Source organism: Centruroides vittatus, unplaced genomic scaffold, assembly GCF_030686945.1.
Source record: "Centruroides vittatus isolate TY-2023 unplaced genomic scaffold, ASM3068694v2 scaffold_384, whole genome shotgun sequence".
Lineage (NCBI taxonomy): Eukaryota > Metazoa > Arthropoda > Arachnida > Scorpiones > Buthidae > Centruroides > Centruroides vittatus.
Window position 1 is genome coordinate 145833 of NW_027122705.1, and position 17618 is coordinate 163450.

Genomic DNA, 17618 nt, shown 5'->3' on the forward strand with positions numbered 1-17618 from the left:
TTGGTCGTGGGTTCGTAGAGTTTTACCAGGTTTTCTTCAAATTAGTAACACCTAAATAGGGGCTACTATCCTCTTTCCAAATAAGTAAACCTCTATTAAATCAAAGAACCCAATTTGCGTTAATTTTACCAAGCTCCAATAGAAATTATGATAGGGTTTATAGAGACGACCCTACTAAACCTTTTAAAAAAAAATGGTGGAAAACCTGTGGCGTGCAGTCTGAGCTCGAAATTCACCACAGTAAAATTAATCTTACACCGTTTTATATTATTTCAGGCGCCGCTACCAGCCTCAAAAAGGAGGTCGAACGGGATCTCTGATGTAATAAAACCCCGATTTAGCATCATTATTTCTCGTTCTCCGAAACTCGCATTACATCGAGCGCACGCTAAACCGAAGTACAGCAAACACACGAAATATATTTCATTCACACCACAAACCTCCAAACGACGGCCAGTGAAGGGAACAGGAAAATGATCGCCGTTTGGAGGTTGTTAAAAAATAAATACTGTCGGGAGGTGGCCTTTATTAGAGGTTCGACCGTACGCGATTTTTCTTATGTATACAATTGGCCGTCCGGTGTTCTTTCTACACGGGTCACACAGTATTTTTAAAGCAGTAATGAATTTTGATTAAAAGCCTTTGCATATATCCCGGAGCTACAGGAAATTAAAGTAATTCCGAACGTCATTAGAACTAAGAGTATAATTTCGCAAGTACTTCCGTTTGACATTCAAATTCTCTATTATCTATCAACTAACACAACCCCTGTAATATCATTTTTTTTCTGTCCAACGATAAATCAATTTTTCTTTCATTATTACACTGGATATTACTATATTTTTTAAATGAGAAGTTATAAATCATCATGTGAAGACAAGCGGGATTAATGGAAATCTTCGGACACGTACTGTACTTTTCTCCAAATTACTCGAGTTTTAAACGGTACGTAAGTGCGTAAATTTGACGTCATTCGTGGACTTTCTCATTGTCAAACCGAAGAGACGACGTCAAATTGACGTAAAACCGGACTATCTTTACCTTTATTATGGCACGTATTCGTTAGTGTTCGGAGGAGGAATTAATCGGGAATAATTTACCGCTCCAAACCAAAGATAATCGTAAGCGTCCGTAATTAAATGCGGCCGCAAGAATTCGGAATCCATTAGGAGACATTTCTTTGGGGGAGGGGATCGGTGAAAACGGCGCGACATAAAATGCCAGTGTATAACACGTGGTTTACGTGGGTAATGTCGAGGTTTTACGCCAAGAGCCGCACAACGACCTTGAAAAGTACGCGGAGTGTCGGTCCTATTATGGTTAGAGAAGTAGAGGAGCCGACAAATTTGCGTATGAATTGAGAAGCGGGAACCACATTACCCAGGGAGACGCAAGACGTCGGGTTTGGCATACCAGATTGGCTTACCTCGTTTCCCCAGTGCCGCGGCTCTCTTTATCTCGTAACCAAGGCAACAATTCTGGAAAAGAGCAACAAGTTTTCGGCAGAAAAAGGATGAAGTTTTTTCGATAATTACGGCCAAGAGGACAGAAGAACCCGAAAGTGCTCCTCCCGCGGTTATTAAATTTGGTTTTAGAAATTTAGCGCCCCCTCTCCCGCTCTGGCAAATTAATCTTCCTACCCGTTTTCTTCGCCGCCTCTTTTTGTTCGTTTTTAACAAAGTGTTACGTCGTCGAGCTCGTAGTATTGTCTATCCACGTCACAATCGATTCCGAGCATTCCCCCTTTGTCACTCCAAAGCTATCGCTCGACATTTAAAAAGTCCATAATTTTAGTGGCTAGCGCGTTAATAAGCCCCGGTCTGGAGGGCCCTCGGCTATATTTTTCCCGTCATATGTTTGGACGCGAGCTGCACCAGCCGCGGCTCCAGGCCTGACGTTTTCACACGTATTATTTGATGAAGGGACCTGTTACATATTACACATCAGTGTCGCAGCCAGTCCAAGTCCAGGCCCGAACGTAGTGTAAGATATCAGAGTCACACTACTGTACTTGGTTTTTACACAAGATTCCTTCTACTGTTAATTACAATTGACATTTGTGAGTTGTAACTAATTAGTTTGGAATTCAGAACAATACTCGAAAAACAGTGAGTCCGAGTTCGAATTCCTACTTGGATTTTTGGCCAATAATTTAATGTGAACTTTCTCCATCCTACCCGCTAACAGGAAGAAGTGAGATTGCCTCACTTCCGTCGGTGTTCGATGCTCATTGTGTGTATAGGAATTATCACCAATTTACAGGCTAATTTCTGTCGAAAAGATGGAATTTACCTCTCCAGCTGATAATATAAAGTAGAGAAAAGGAATTAAAACGCCAGAAATTAGTAATTCATCAACGCCTCCGATCTCCGAAATTTATGTTAAGGTGACAAGGAGGGTGTTACCAATCGCGCGCGCGAAGAAACACGCCAACGAGTGTTAATTTATTACGCCCCATTCCTCTAACGTTCGGCGCTTACTTCCGTTAGTCGACGCGTCGAAGCGACGCGACGCGCGAAAGTAAGTTTTAGTCTAGTCGCGGGTTCGGTCCCGGACCTACGAAATCAACTTTCCTCGCCGATCGAAACTGGGGAAGCCGAAGGTCGTCTTTCATCCCCTTACTACTTTCGACGCGTTAATCTGCAATTGTTACGCTAAAACGTCACAAGTAGCGCGCGTCGGTTCTCGTTACTCCGCGTAGGACAAACGCGTTGATGGGGTAGAGAATGTGTCCGAAAGTGTGCGGTAGGGCTGTCATCCCCTCCTCGTACAGTACCTGTATAGAAGAAGTTGGTGCGGTGTAGTGTAAGAAAAAAATAAAAATAAACGAGAGGTCACGAAAATTTCATAAAATTTTATGTAATAACGGAGAATAAAAACGTCACAGAGGAGTCGACTTTTGTCACGTTTTATAAATTACGTGTTAACAAATTAACAGAAAATGCTTTAAAATCGTCCCTCGTCTTTGTACAAAGTTCAATTTCTGCTTACGAGGGTTTAAAATCTTCGCCCTTCTCTAAGCTCGTTTCTACACACGTAATTCTACCCACCAGGGTAGGGACCGTCCTCGTTCCTCCGTCTCTTCTCTCCCCTCACAATTCGGTGGAGGGAAAGGCCTGTTCTTTCGGATTTTAAGCGGCGTCCACCTCGCGGGGGGAAGAAAGGGGAGGAGGGCGATTGGAAAAAGAAGAGCGCATACAATAACGTAAATTGCGAAGCCGAAATCCCGGGTCTGGATAATTTCGTTAACGGGGAAGAGACGAGAGATAAAAAAACTTTCCCCCATATCCGGAACCCGCCGTTCCTCGTTTCCGGTTCCGTCGCGGCTCCCTTTTTCGGAAGGGGGACTTAGGGGCCCTTCACCGCCCGGAAAGACAGGAGGGGAGGGGCTCCGGGCGTTTTCCGTCCTCGCGACAGAGCGGAGGAGGAGGAGGGGGAGGAAGAGGGGGAGGAGGGCGTGACCGGACTGCGGAGAGAAGGCCGAAGGCGCGCATTCCGGACACGTCCGCGTCGTCCGCTCCGGCTAAATGTTTTCCGAAAGCCGTTTAGAGTCGGACGGATACTTAAACGCGTTTTTCGCCTCCCCGGGGACGCTTCCGTTCCCCTCTTTTCCCCCGCTCGCGCCCATTCCGCCCCTCTGCCTCCGCCGACGCCCAGATGTTCGGACACGCGGGAAGCTAAAATAGGTAGAAGGCGCGCGGCGCGCGCGCCGGTGGGGGAAGATGACTTTCGGGTTCCTTCCTTATTCTAATGGAAGTGTCGGTCGGAAGGAACGTAACGACGGACTCTCTTCTTCCCGAATACGGCGGGAGCCGGGAAGAAGAGAGCGAGAAGGGAAGACAAGGCGGTTCCTCCCGCTCCGTTGACCTCCGCGCCTCTCGTCCGCGGGCGAAGGGCGCGGACGCGGTACGGGGAGTTTTAAAACTAAGGCGTACGTCTAAGGGGGCGGGGAGAGTTCAAAGGGGAGGAGGACCCCGGACGTAGCGCAGTTGGGGGGCGGTAGAGAAGTGTAGGTTGTTGACAGAGTCGCAGCATCGCGGCTCCAGCAGACGGGCCAAACAGTAGAGCAACACCAGAGCCAACTGGACGGGGACGGCCACTCGCAGCACCCTGCGCAACAGAGAAGGCTTCTTCTTCCTCTCGTCTTCTTCTTCTTCGTCCGGACGGATTTCGGAAGGCCTGAAACAAAAATGGAGTCTCGGTTACAAAAGAAATAGAGTAATTCGTTTCCCTCTCGCGGGGTCTTCGTCCGCCGGCACGCCACCGACCCGGACTCGAACCCGGATTCCCGGGAGCGAACGGGTGGAGACGTCGGCGGCGAGGGGGGAAGAAAAGAGAACCTCCCACGCTACCAGCTGGCGCTTCCTCGTCATTGGTCACGTTTCCGCTCGAGCGTCTTCCAGCGACGAATTTCCAATTAGAGCCGTCGTTCGACTCCGTTCTCTCCTGTCCTCCGCCAATCGCCTTGGCCACCGGGCGCGTCTTCCGCGTCGAAATTCCCACCCGGGGAGACCGCGCGGGTTTTCGTGGCAAACCGCGATTACTTTCTTTTACGACCAATTACGGCATCCGGCCGAGGACACAAATAATTTCCAGGGACACAACCGTGTAATTTCCAGTCGTTTCTCTTCCTCTTCGTTTCGTCCACTGGGTTTTCGGGTCCTCTCGTCGCTCGTTAAAATTCCCCCCCCGCCCATCCCTCGCATCTCGTTCCGTCGCCGCTTCCCCACTCCTTGCGCCAGGTACGCGACGTCGCGGGCGTACGCCAAACTTCCACTACACGTTTGAGATCGCTCCTAGGCCGGGAGGGCGGAGGGGGTAGGGAAGCCATGACTCGTTCGGAACTACCTTCGTCTTCCGACCCTCCCCGCACGAGAATTCTCCAATTTTAGGTCGGGAGTCGTTTTGGGTCGGCGCTCCGAGTGGTTCCCCGGAGGCGGGCCGGTCGGTGGCCGCCAACCGCTCATTTCGGTCGATATATCATGGGAACGAGAGAACCTCTTTTATGGCGTTTTGGCACGCGACCTCTTAACGAGGGCCGACGACTCGGAAAGGGCCCGACACCCGTAAATAACCTTAGTTCCACGTCCGTAATGCGAGCCGCGTGCGGGCGCGCGCCGACCGTCCGACGGTCCCTCTTACCCCTCAAACGCCTTCTCCTCCTCCTCCTCGCCCTGTTCCTTCGGTCGGCGCGCCTCCGGCTCGAGCGACTCGGAGGCCTCCCGGATGCCGGGAAGGGCCGGGCTACCCTCCAGACGTTGCTCCAATTCTCGGACCAAGGCGCGCAGCTCCTCCAGTCCTCGGTCTCGTTCCTGGTCCTACTCGAAAGTAAAGAAAGTGGGTGAGAAAAGGGCAGTCCTCCTTCCCTTCCGGCCCTTTTACTTACCGAAATTTCTGGAGAAGAGTTTTCTAGTCTTCGACTCAGGTCCAGGAACCTGCTCCACAGATTCCGGGTCAGTCGCAGTTCGGCCGTCAGGTCTCGATTGCTGCGAGAACGATTACGTCAGAGAGGACCCTCGGGCGCGTTCCGTAATTGCCCCCTCGACGTCGGTCGTCGGACGGAGGCCATCTGCCGGGCCGTTTCCGAGCGGGAGTTCACCCCGGGGCCTTACCCATCCATCAGACGCGCGCTCCCCCTTCGCCGACCGCTTTCAATTTGGAGGGCCACACAGGAGGGCGGAAAGCGCCTCCGGTCCTGGTCCCGGGGAGGCCCTCCTCCCAACTCCTTCGGTTCGGGAGCGGGGAGGACCGAACGGGCGCCGGTGGAAAGGCCTCTCGGCCCGTCGCGTCGCGTCGCGCCGCGTCGAGGGTGGCGGCGCCACTTACCGTCGGTAGACTCCTTCCCACAGACGATAGGACTCGGTGACCTTCTCCGGTAGGGAGGGGTCGTTGCGGCGACGCACTCGCAGGTTGACGGCCAGCAGCCGCTCCCTGGTCTCCTGCAGGGCGCGCAGCGACACCTGTCCGAAAGACACGAGAGAACGTCAGTCCGTCAATCGAAACGGGAATGGGCGGCGCGTCGGTTCCGCGTGTGAAGTCGGGCAGCCGGATCGCGCGGGGGGCGATCGAAAGACGTCCATTTACCGTAAACCAATTTGGGCGGACGGTCCTCCGGGATTCCGCCCAATTACGACCCGGGGTCGTTGAGCATACCAATGCGCTCGGCGCCGCCGTCCGCTCGACATCGGGGAAGAACGGACGCTCGGCGTCGTCGCCGTCCGCCCGCCCCCGTCGTTAGCGGCGGGCGCGCGCTTAAGTGGACGACGCGACCCCCGGGACGTGAGTGGAGTGACGAGCGTCGATCGATGCGCCTCTCGCGCCACGGGCGATAATTGCGCCCCGAACCCGGTAATTGCACTTTTCCCTCCGACTCCCGACCCCGGCGCTCGAGTGCCGCCATCTGTCGACGGCCGCGGGAACCCGAATGTGGCGACGTAATCACCTGCAACGAGTCGATCTTCTCTTCCAGTCGGTCGAAAGAGGGTGCGGGCGAGTAGTCCTCCGACTCCAGCTCCCTCACCGAGCGGTCCAACTCCTCCAGATTCTCCCTCAGCTGCTGGCTCTCCTCCTCTTCTCCCCGTTTCTCTCCCTCCGCTTCCGCATCCTCCTCCTGTGGCTCCAACTCGTTCTCCATCGTTTCCCACTTCTCGATCAGTCCTGAAAAACCAGGAGACTGTGTAAATTCGGTAACTTAGTTCGCCTCCCGCCCCGTAGATGGCGCCACCAGCTACGGAACGTGATAAGCCAACGTAATCGAGTCGCGCGCGCCGCAACCTCGCGCACTTTCGAAAACGGAAAAAGAAAAATAAAGGGCGGAAGTACTCACCTCTGACGTCGAATCGGGCGTTTTCTCGCGTGCTACTCAAATGGTCATCGATCAGCAACAGACAATGCAGATGAGCGCGGCAGGTAGCGATCAGCTCCGCCTGTCGACGTAAATCCGGGGATTAGGCTCTGTACTTCCGGGTGGGGCGCGCCCGCTCTTCGCTCCCGAAATAAAAAGGAAGAAGGAAGGGCACGGTTGCCAAAAACAGCCGTTTACAAATAAGGTAAACTACGTTCCCCGCCGGCCGACAGACGGCGACACTCGAACCTTTCCCTCCCCCTTTCCGAAATAACTCGTTACGTCACCCACTTTCCTCCCGCGCCAAGAAACGGTAAAAACTTCTTCGACTCCGCCCTCGCGCGTAGTTTCACACGTAAGCGGAACCCGTGTAAGTTATCGCTACGCGCCGGCCTAGGTCGGAGGGGGAGGAGGACATTCCATGCTCGACACTTCCGGTTTGGTAACAATCGAAACGGGGGGGGGAGAAACGGTGGCTTCTAACTTCTACTTATCGCTTCGGGTGCCAGATGGCACGACCGTTTTTTTCGTCCGGGGAGTTCCGAGTTATAAATAAAAGGGCTTTTTTTGCCACGCGTGGACGAAAATCGTTAATGTGGCGGTTGTGTCCGAGTGGCGGGCGACAAGAGCTGTCCATTGATCGATAACCTCCCCCACAGGCCGTTTGGTATCTGGCGAGTGTGACGTTAAAAGTCAAAGCTTCCCCACCCATTTACGCGGAGAAAAAGAAAAAACTATCCCCGTAGAAAGGGAAGGAAACTAAGGGTCCGCTGTTCTAATTAGCTTACTGAAGTGATTACGTAGTGTTCCCTATACTGTTAAGTGGCTTAAAAACTTTAATGCACGGGAAGAAACTAAATGGACACAAAAGGAAGAGGGCTGGCAACTCGCCATTTTTTTCTGCCTGTCCCCAGAATAACACGAGAAACACAAGAAAAACAGAAACGTGCAGTACGATCAATTATGTAGATTACAAGACCTGAATAACTGTTGTTTATTCCGGAATCGTAGCAATTTTTCGGTACGTAATTGTCCACGTCATCCGCGAGATTTACGCAATTGCTAGTCACGTGACTTATCTGACCCCCGAATAACAAACGCACTAGCTATGAGGCCCACTACGTTTGTTTCCTCTTCTCCTTATACACTCGAAATCATATAAATTAATTTTCTAGATTTTAGAATTCTATTATGCGGATTTGGGCCCGGGCCCCAGGACTTTTTAAATTCTTCCCTCCCCATGGACACTAAAAGAACCTTTTTGCTGTTCCCATCGTGGGGGCCGTGTGGTGAAGATCGGGCCCGACAGGAGCTGTCGAGAGTTAGTACGGGACACAAGGTGAATAGAGCCCTTTTGCCCACAGGACACGCTATACCCCGAAATAATAATTAACATTAATTTTTACGGGTAGGAACCACTAAGGACCCTAAATTTTCTCCGGATCCTGGGAAAAATCCCTAGCTTTCCCCCTCTCGACGGCCCCCTATGATAAATATATACAATACATCACGTTATAAACAGTATGGAAATAAGTCGAAGACTTAGCCAATTAACTCGATATTGCGATTTTTAATATTAATTTTCCCCGTTTTAGCGTTTATAAGGAGGAGTCATCGATCGGAAATCGCAGAAACATTTGAAAATTTCTATTTCTTATAGTCGCCACAAGATGGCGCCACCTTTCTTATTAGTTGCCATCCCAGAAAGATACGTACAGTACTATAAATCTTTCGGAATGGAAATTGCGGCGATTTTTCGCTATTAAACTGTTAGTTTAGTAGGTTAGTAAAAACTGCCCTTATTAACTAATCTATATTTTTATTTTTAAAAATTCTTATCTAGAAACACTGATAAAATGATAAAGACTGGTTTAATATGAGTTACCGTCGTCATCAGTGCACCAAATTGACACGATTACGTCATTTACCCGGAGGTTACAATACTAAAAAACAATTTCAAAGCCTGGAGCTTCTGGTATTCGCCAGGTCTACACTGCAGCGCCATCAGAAAAAAAGTACGAATTCAAATTTGTACGGACGGGGCGCTCACTACTTCGGCCAGGGGCTTTGTTTACGAGCCTTTTACTCGAAAAGACAGCAATTATAAGGTTCGTCTTCTGCGGGGCCATCGCAAGGGGAAGCTGGGAATTTATTTCGAGACCGGAGAAAAACTTAGGAGTTCTTAGAAATAAAATTGTTTAAGACTGCTTTTTGTCAATAAAGTAATATTCTATGTAATTCATTTATTCAAAAAACAAAGCTAAAGAGGCCCGCTCTACCCGGGCCCAGTACAAGCTCATCCACGGTGCCTAGTGTCCAGTCACGTGAGTATCAACACAAATGTGTTGGGCATGTCACGTGGCCTTAGCTAGGGATAGGGTGGACCGAACTGGGGGCCTCCTAGGCACGTGGACGCTCTACACATTTAATAATCCTCCACCGAACGCAACACGAGGGAAATCTGCCAAGAGGTAGGAGAGTTTAAGTGTTAGGTGTTAGACACGTGAAGACCCGGGAAACTCCAAGTGGAATTCGTTTATAAGTTTAATTAGTTAAGGTTACGCGGGAATCGGTGACAATGGCCGCGACGTAACAAGGGAAGATCGAGTATTTTTCCTCTTTCTACCCATCCGAGCCAATTTTATTATTCAATTGACTAACCTGGATGATAAAGACAGATAAGTCTTTATAACTTAATTACAAGTTTTGACATACGTAACAAGAACACTTAACGTATCTTTGACCCACATCTTAACTAGATTTAATTACGAGTTTAAATTCGGTTACGTACGGAACTCGTGAACCTCCGTCAAGTGAACACCAGGATACGTTTTCTTCTCCCTACTTTAAGTACTCTTAAAGACGCGCGTATATTCGAATGTCGGCGTCGAAAACGGGAACCCGAAAGGGTGAACACGCAGGCGTAACGTCAGACGTGTTAACACGCGTTTGACACTTTATACACGCGATTCTGTGACTTAGAAGTGACCTCATAACGAAGCACTCTACCTAGACTTTTGAATCACCCCTTAGTGTTCCTATAAATTAGTGACCTAAATGTTTACGAGGTACTAAAAATTCTGTTTTTCTTGTCTACGTCACGGATGGCCAAAATTTCCAGGTATCGATCTTTCGCCCTCGCAATTTCTCATCGAATTTGCGTGGAGATTACGGAATATCGAGAAACTGCACGCGAAGAATACAATAGACTTAACAATAACGGGTGGAGAACATTACAACAGAACGGCAAATCGCATTGTAAGAAATTTCTCCTTTGCAGGATTAGCGATGCTTTAGTACGCGTGGTTTTTGTACTATCAACGAGTGGGTAACACCACCAAACATTCGTGAATTCGAGCGTGACCAACGAGCTGAAGTTTTCCGTGTTTACTTTCACTTGTCTAACGCCTAAATGGGGGTCAGTTTCTCATAGAAAGTCCTTCTCCTTTGACAGATCAGATCGCCCACGTGTTGCGCTGCATCATGCCATCAATCCAAACCTTTGTAACAGAAGTAGATCTCTGTTCAACAATACAACGAAGACACCAGTCGAGTTAGAAATCGGAACCAACGTATCGGGTATACTCGCGAACACTCCGATTACGAAAATTTATCCTATAATTTGCCCTTTGAAAACTCGTGTTGGGTCTTCGGCACGGTTCGGACCCCACAAAGCACGCAGCAAACGCAAACGTTTTCGGGAATTGCCTGACCACTTCGTGCCACGTGAACTCGAGAGTGGTACGAACCCACTCTACTTAATTTTGCATTTTAATCCTGGTGTTTTCATTTAACACCGCATAAAAATAATTTATATAGGTTAACACTCCTCGGGTTTTTTGCGTTGCAAATTTATTCTCGGTTTTAAAACCAAATTTGGAATGAAATATCCGGTTTCGAATTTCAAACTCGAAATTTTACTTCCCCTTTTTTGTTTTCCTCCCTTATAGGGGGATGCAATAGGGTGAAAGTCCTACAGTTTGGTTTGGTTTGGTTTATATGGTTACGGCAACGCGACACTTGGAAGATCTGTCGAGGGGGATGCCTCCCGAGAGGTTTTATGGGAAACTGCCCCCTATTTTGGTGTTACAAACGTGAAGAAAAAAAAACCCGGAAAACTCCGCGTGACCAGGCGTAAACCCACGACCAGTATTAGATGGTTTTATCCACTCGGGCACACGTGAAGGCCCTACAGAATTTTCTCATGCAGTTTTAGTGCTAAAGCATAAAGGGTGTCGACACTCGAATGGGGTGCAGCAAAGTGACGTAACCGAGGAGATACTCTAATAAAACTAACCCAAACTAATCTGAGGGACCATTTCGCCCTCGTTAACTCTCACTCGAATCCCCATTATGTAAATTAATCACCCACTTGGCAGCTCGTCCAAGGCCGATTCTACCCCCTTCCACACTACTTCGAGTGCAATTAGTGTTTCCACGTATTTAAATTCTTAAAGAACAAACAAACGCGAGCGGAACGAGTAAATTGCTCCATCCTCGATTGGCCAATCGCCGACGTTCTTACTCGAAAGAGTGATTCCGAGTTATGCTCTTTAAACTATTTTCGGGTGTCGAGCATTTTACTATCTAGGTTAATACAAATGCGCGTTGTCACCCCCTTACGCGGGTGTTTTTTCGTTCCTTAAACAACCGAACCTCCCCCTCAAATACTTCAAAAATGGCGGGTTGGAACGTCCACAGCAGGACGGATTCCAATTGTTCTACATTCGGGGGTGGATAATACGCACGCGATGAAAAGTAAAACGGAATTAATGCCGGAACTTCAATATTAAAACATCCCGGATAAAAGAAAACGGGCGCTCCTTCCTCCATTTTAAATAGGGATGTGGAAAAACGGGCGCATCCCGGAAACGAGAGTTAAACTTATGATTTCGAACAAATACAAAAAAAAAACACGGAGCTCACCTTTTGGGCAGAGGTGAGGCCGCGCCTATCCGCCAGGCTACTGCGCGCCACGTGCAAGGCTCTGGTAGCCTGATCGATAACATAGAGGAAGTCTTCCTCGTCGGAATCGGTATACGACTGCTCTCGCTCCTCCCCTTCCGGAGCGAGCGGAGGAGGATGAGGAGGAGGGGGAGCCTCCATTAGATCGTCGTAGTCGTCGCCGAATTCCGTGACCTTTCTGAACTCTTCCTGGTCCACCGTCGACTCGGTGTAGGACTCGCTCAGGTATAACGGATCCTGAAACGACGACGAAGGCGGTCAGGAGAGAACGGGATCGAGACGAGGACCGAGACCCACTTACCTGGTATCCGTCCCACACCTGGTCCGAGATGGAGCTCGTCTCTTCTGCGGTGGGCGGCGCTGCATGGAACGCGCCGAAATCCTCTACCTGAGGGAGACAATCGGATTTAACACCGGAAAGACATCCGTCGAGCCGTTCTTAGACAAATATCTTACACGTAAGTCGGAGGAGGGAGAGTGGCTAACGTCTTCCGGATCGGAAGAAGCGGAAGAGCTTCTGTCACGAGCGCACCCTTCCGACCCCCCCGAGAAGGTGCTCCTGGCCGAACGAGAACGTCTCCAGCGCGTACGAAGGCGCGCGGAATTCCTGCAAAAGGAGAGGGAGTGAGGAAAAGGAGAGAAAGAGAGAGAAACAAACGCCGATACTTACAGTTTGGTGAGGGAACCGGGCATGGGCCACGCGCTGAGTTCCGCGTTAGAAGCGAAAAGAGTGACGTCGGGGCTCTTTCTTTGGTATAGCTCCGTCATGCTCCTGGGTCTTCCTCTCCTCCGACCGGAAGAGATCCTCCTCCACTCGGGGCCCTTCCCGTCCCTCTTGCACGAGATCGCCTCCGCCCAAACGCGGGTCGGGGGTTGGTCGTCCGAATCGTCGGTGGTGTACTCTCCGCTGGCATCGCACGAGCCGTCCATCTCTCCCGGGATCTTCTCGATGGCCGAGGGGCCTCCGGGGACCTCCGAGGATCCGTCTCGTTCGTCGTCGCTGGAGTAGCCCACGTCGCGAGCCACCTCCGGTCCCGGGTCCTGCGACGGTCTTTCCGTTACCATGTCGATCGTCTTCTCGCGCTACGCCACCTGCCAGCGACGGAAGAGGCGCGTTAGTCGAGTTTGCGCTGCGCGTTGCCGCGCCGCCGACTCTAAACTCGAAGCAATTCGACCCTCACCCTACATCTCCATTCGCCGGGAACGAATTATCGCGTGTCTAATCGCCTAAGCATTCCGGCCGAAGACGGCCCGAGGCACCCCTTTCCGGCTCCGACACTCCCTTCGACCCTAACTCGCGCCGGGTGATCGTCCTCGGCCGCGTTACGTCACCCCATTGTTTCGCCCGAAACTCGGTCGAATCCTACCGCGCGCGGTTCAAGGCGAACCGGCGTCGCGTCGCGTCACGTCACGATTACGCCGCGCCAAACCGGGGGCTTACGCCAGTAGCGACTGGACGGATTCTATCATGTGATATCCTCGAACATTCGCGTCGCCGCGTAACGCGAGAGTAAGCGCTCGGCGTCGAATCACCGAGTGGTCACTTTCTCCAATTACTCTAGCCCGTCCCAAATCCGGTCGGGCCATTCCTCGCCCACGCGCTTCCTCCGCTGGCGTGAGAGAAGTCGTCACGCCATCCTCATCCTCCCAAACGAGACGGTTCGTGACGTCATTAACGCTCAAATTCGGAAACGGCATCGAGAGGCATGTCACCGCTGACGTAACAATGCCTCGATTATCCTTTTTTGGAACAAGTTCCATCGTAACCTCTCAAACCCCTACTGTCGTAGGCTACCTAAAAATCCCAACCTCCATTTTTCCGGTAGGCTGTGACCTAAGCGTTACGGGTGTACCACTCGTTTTTAAGCACCGTAAGAGCTAAATTTAACACCCTTTACCCTCGGAGGGGAGTTAAAATGTCTGTCTCGAACATTATACATTTACCAGACCATAGAAACGTGCGACAATTTTACCGGAAAAACGAGTTACGCGCACCATTGGCGCAGAAACTAAACGGCAACGTAGCGTTCCGACGCGTCGGTTACGCGACGATTCGAATGGAATGACGCAATCTCACGGACAAATGACCGAATTTCCGTCGTTACGATCGAGTGCCCGGAGAGATTCGTTTAATCGTCCCTTAGAATATTTCCCTATTATTTATTCGTATACGTTCCCCCGTTTAATTTCCCGAAAATAGAAGGAGTGTATGCTTTCGCGACGCCATTACAAAAGGTGCGTGTTTGACGCTAAAAAAGGTTAATCTCTCGTGTCCGAAAGTAGTTTGCGTTAGTCACGTGCTCGGACGCAGTTTACCTTGGCCAATCCGGAAAGTTACGTGTTAAGAAACGAGACGAGAACTCACCTGAAGGAGAAAGAGTGGCGCGTGGGTCGACGTGTCTTTCATCTCTCCGACGTTACGTGCTTTCCGTCTACGTGGCGCATTCCCGTCGAACGTCACCGTCGCGTCCACATTTAATGCGAACAATATTCTTACCTTTCGGTGATCTCGGGCGACGTTTCCCTCCCCCTGTGACGTCGACGTTGGTGTTTTCGCGCCATCGTAACGAAAGCGTAACAAGCGAATCGGCCTCGAACCCGATGCTTGGTTCCGAGACGGAGAAAGAGGAAAAATTGATATTTGAAAACGTCGCTAGGACTTTTCGTTTCCTCCAAGTTTTGCGCTTCGTTTATTGCAAACGAAGCGCAAAACTTTCGAGAAAAAAAAACGAGGAAACGAGCACGGTTTAGGGAAAAATCCCTACCGAAAATAATGACGTCACCAACGATCAGTAAAGAGAATTTTGAAACGACGCGTGACGCGTTGCCACACGAAGGAAGCGCGACCCCTGGCATTATTTAAACACTACTTAAACAATTGGTTCGTTCGTTTCCATTCGGAAAAATTCGCTAGAATAAATTTCCCCCTCATATTTCGGCTGCGAGTGGTGCTCTGCCCCATTGCGTGCTCGGTTAACCCACGACGGGGTTAAGCTTTAAAAAAGGCCCTCTTAGTGCCCACAGAATGGAAAATTAAAAACACTACTACTCGCATTTGTCCAATAATCCCGATGGTACAAAGATGGGCCCCAGGGCGCTCGGTACAGAAGAGCCATAACCCGAAGCTCTAGAATGGGAAAGACTTCTGGTAAAAAAAAAGCGCGCGTTCAAATGGAATTCGAACTTCCATTTGAACGCGCGCTTCTCAAGTCGGATCCCTCCGGTTGGCAGATTTTGCACGGCCATCCGAAACCATCCCATAATTCTTTTTGTGTCAAAACTACTTCACGCTTCGATCTTCATTAGAAAAATCTTCCGAGATCTTAACGACCAGAATTCTATTTACACCGTGTAAATCGGAAGTTAGGACCGACGCACGCGGGACACAAAATTACGAAGACAATCGTCGCCAACCAATCGCGTACCTCGACCTTTCGTATAGCGAAATCTGAAATCGGCATCAACGCCGTGTTTAGCGTCACGTATTACGAACCCGATTCTCCATTTATGTCGCCGAACCAGGCGGTGCACGTGACTCGACACGCGGGCGAAAGTCCTTCGGGAGAATTCCCCCCCGAAGGACTTTCCACGGGAAACTGGCCCCTATTGGCTCGAATTGGGTGGAGAACCCACCCAAACTCTACACGATAAGTTACCGATCGGGTCCGAACCCTCGACCCTATAGCATTAGACAGGGCACGAGCTTCGTTTCAAGTATTGTCACAGCAATGCACCGTACTGTACGTTGGACACTGATCTGTGTGTAATAAAACGAGACCGTTGCTTTATTATTCCGAACAGGTGTGATCGTTAAAGTATGCGTCATACATCGTTTTTATACGTGGCCAACATTTTTTAAAAAGTATTACGTCATACTATGCTGGCGACGGAAGGTTCATTCGGAAATTTAGGGGTGTTCGGGTGAAATTGTGTCAGATCCCTCACTCGATGAGAATTTTTTTACGTGTAAAGACCGACGGATCGGAGGGGGTTGAGCGTGGAGACGAAGAAATAATTCCCTTTCCGTTTATGGAAAACGATCCAATTGTTCTCTCTATTGTTAAGAGGTTCTCCCACGTTTTAATTCGAATTTTAATCCTTTAATGGGGCGATCGGAATTCGACCTTCGACATACTAGCGAACAAAGGTACTGTACGGTACCCGTAAGCACATTAGCTAAACACAGAACCCAACAGGGACTTTTTATATAAGAACACAAGAATTAAATAGGCGAAATTCATTCGATTGTTCGGCCTCTACCGGATTTTTTTCATTAAATATTGTTTATAAATAAGATTCAATTAAACAGACCTTGCTCGGTAGGTACAGGTAAAACAAAGCGATAAGGCATCCAAGGCCGTCAACCATCCTCCTACGTCGAACGTCACGCCCCCTCGATTTATCCAAACAAAACAAAAACACACTTACCCTACTTTGTACGTTAACCTTTTGTTGACCGGAAGGTGTCGGGTGGATACCGGTTCCACCCCCGAATCGCGACAGTAATTGGGGGAGAAATCACCCGGCAATTCGGAAAACACGGGGGGGACTAGTGTTTATCACCTTTTCTCCTCGTGTTAAAAGATAACTTGCAGACACTTTTTTTTTCTCACCAAGGGATTACAAACGCTTAAGCCAAAATTAATTGTCGATTTGATTGTTTTCCTCCTTTTTTGTGGAAAACATGATTCCTGGAAAGTCACTGTAAACAATAAACCTGTTTGGAAAGTAAATAATAGAAAAGTGACGTTTCCTATTCGTTAAATACGTCAACTCGACAACTATGATGTGTTTTCTGGTGTTCAAAGTGTGGAGTAAACAAGTGCTAGTTGCTGTGTATATAAAAAACACCGAAAAGCATTCTTTACTTTAAAGTGCAATGTATGGAAGCGAGAGAACTGCACCCCCAAATTACTAAGACTAGGATAAAAAATAGATGACGTTTTGTTCTTGTGTTTGATACATCCAAAAAATGCTCTGGACCATTTTCTAACCCATGTTTTCGTTTACTAAACCATTATCATCTCCTTACCCTTCCAACACTATCAGTTCCAGTCATATTTTCTTCTTGGGATCATCTCTCTCCTTAATTTTGTAGAGGAATGAGACTAAGGATTTGGACTTTTTTGAACTATAAATAATTGTTAAACTGATAATTACATAATGAAAAATTCTCTTGTGTCAATTTGGAAACTGAAATGAAATGTTTTGGACTTTAGAGAGATCGCCTGTAAGAGAATATAAATCAATTTTGTTTATCTGACTGTACTGTAAAAGTTACCATTAGAGTATCATCACTACACTTAAATTTTCTTTATCTTATTGTCTTTCTGCAAATTTATAGCTTCGGAAAGTGTTTCGGGCAATGCGTTTCCCAGAAGTTGGGTTTAGACGGTCTGAAATACCGGAGAAGTTGCGAGAATGGAAGTTATTGCAATGGTAATGTGACCTTAGTTTAAATTAAAACATTAATAATGCTTAATTGTTAGTACAGAAATGTGAATTGAAAAGTACATTTACTTTGTTTACCATAAACAGTAATTTAAAATGTAATCAGTGGAAATTACAACTGAAAAATTGGAAAAATCTTTATGTAGTGTACCTGTGTATACCCTTAGCAATCTGGTATTCTGCAAAGTTTTCTTTGGTCTCTTCAATGTTTATAATGAGCAATCGGCAGGTTCAAAATAAAACAAAAAATGTGGTTGCATGCCAAGAGTCCGTCTTCCGGGACAATGTAAAAAAACTCGTACGTCACTATGAAATGTGCCCACACAAACTAGGTAACTGTACAGAGAGGTAAAATTAG

The 17618-nt window shown here is 48.8% G+C and overlaps 1 protein-coding gene across 8 annotated transcripts; it reads right to left on the bottom strand.

Annotated features, from left to right (window-relative positions):
• Positions 1-2839: 2839 nt before the first annotated feature.
• LOC136988688 (cingulin-like) lies at positions 2840-16260 on the bottom strand. Of its 8 annotated transcripts, none has more exons than XM_067286621.1 (11): positions 16243-16260; positions 12480-12901; positions 12266-12416; positions 12111-12197; positions 11771-12046; positions 6827-6926; positions 6443-6657; positions 5827-5960; positions 5387-5486; positions 5143-5318; positions 2840-4179 (listed from the first exon to the last, which is right to left on the bottom strand). In XM_067286621.1, exons 2-11 carry the CDS (start codon positions 12872-12874, stop codon positions 3957-3959), a joined length of 1857 nt encoding a protein of 618 aa, XP_067142722.1. In that variant the 5' UTR covers positions 12875-12901; positions 16243-16260; the 3' UTR covers positions 2840-3956. The 8 variants fall into 8 exon arrangements, with proteins under 8 accessions (XP_067142722.1, XP_067142721.1, XP_067142718.1 ...); XM_067286620.1 differs by lacking the exon at positions 16243-16260 and adding an exon at positions 16121-16138; XM_067286617.1 differs by lacking the exon at positions 16243-16260 and adding an exon at positions 15466-15548.
• Between the last annotated feature and the right edge of the window lie 1358 nt (positions 16261-17618).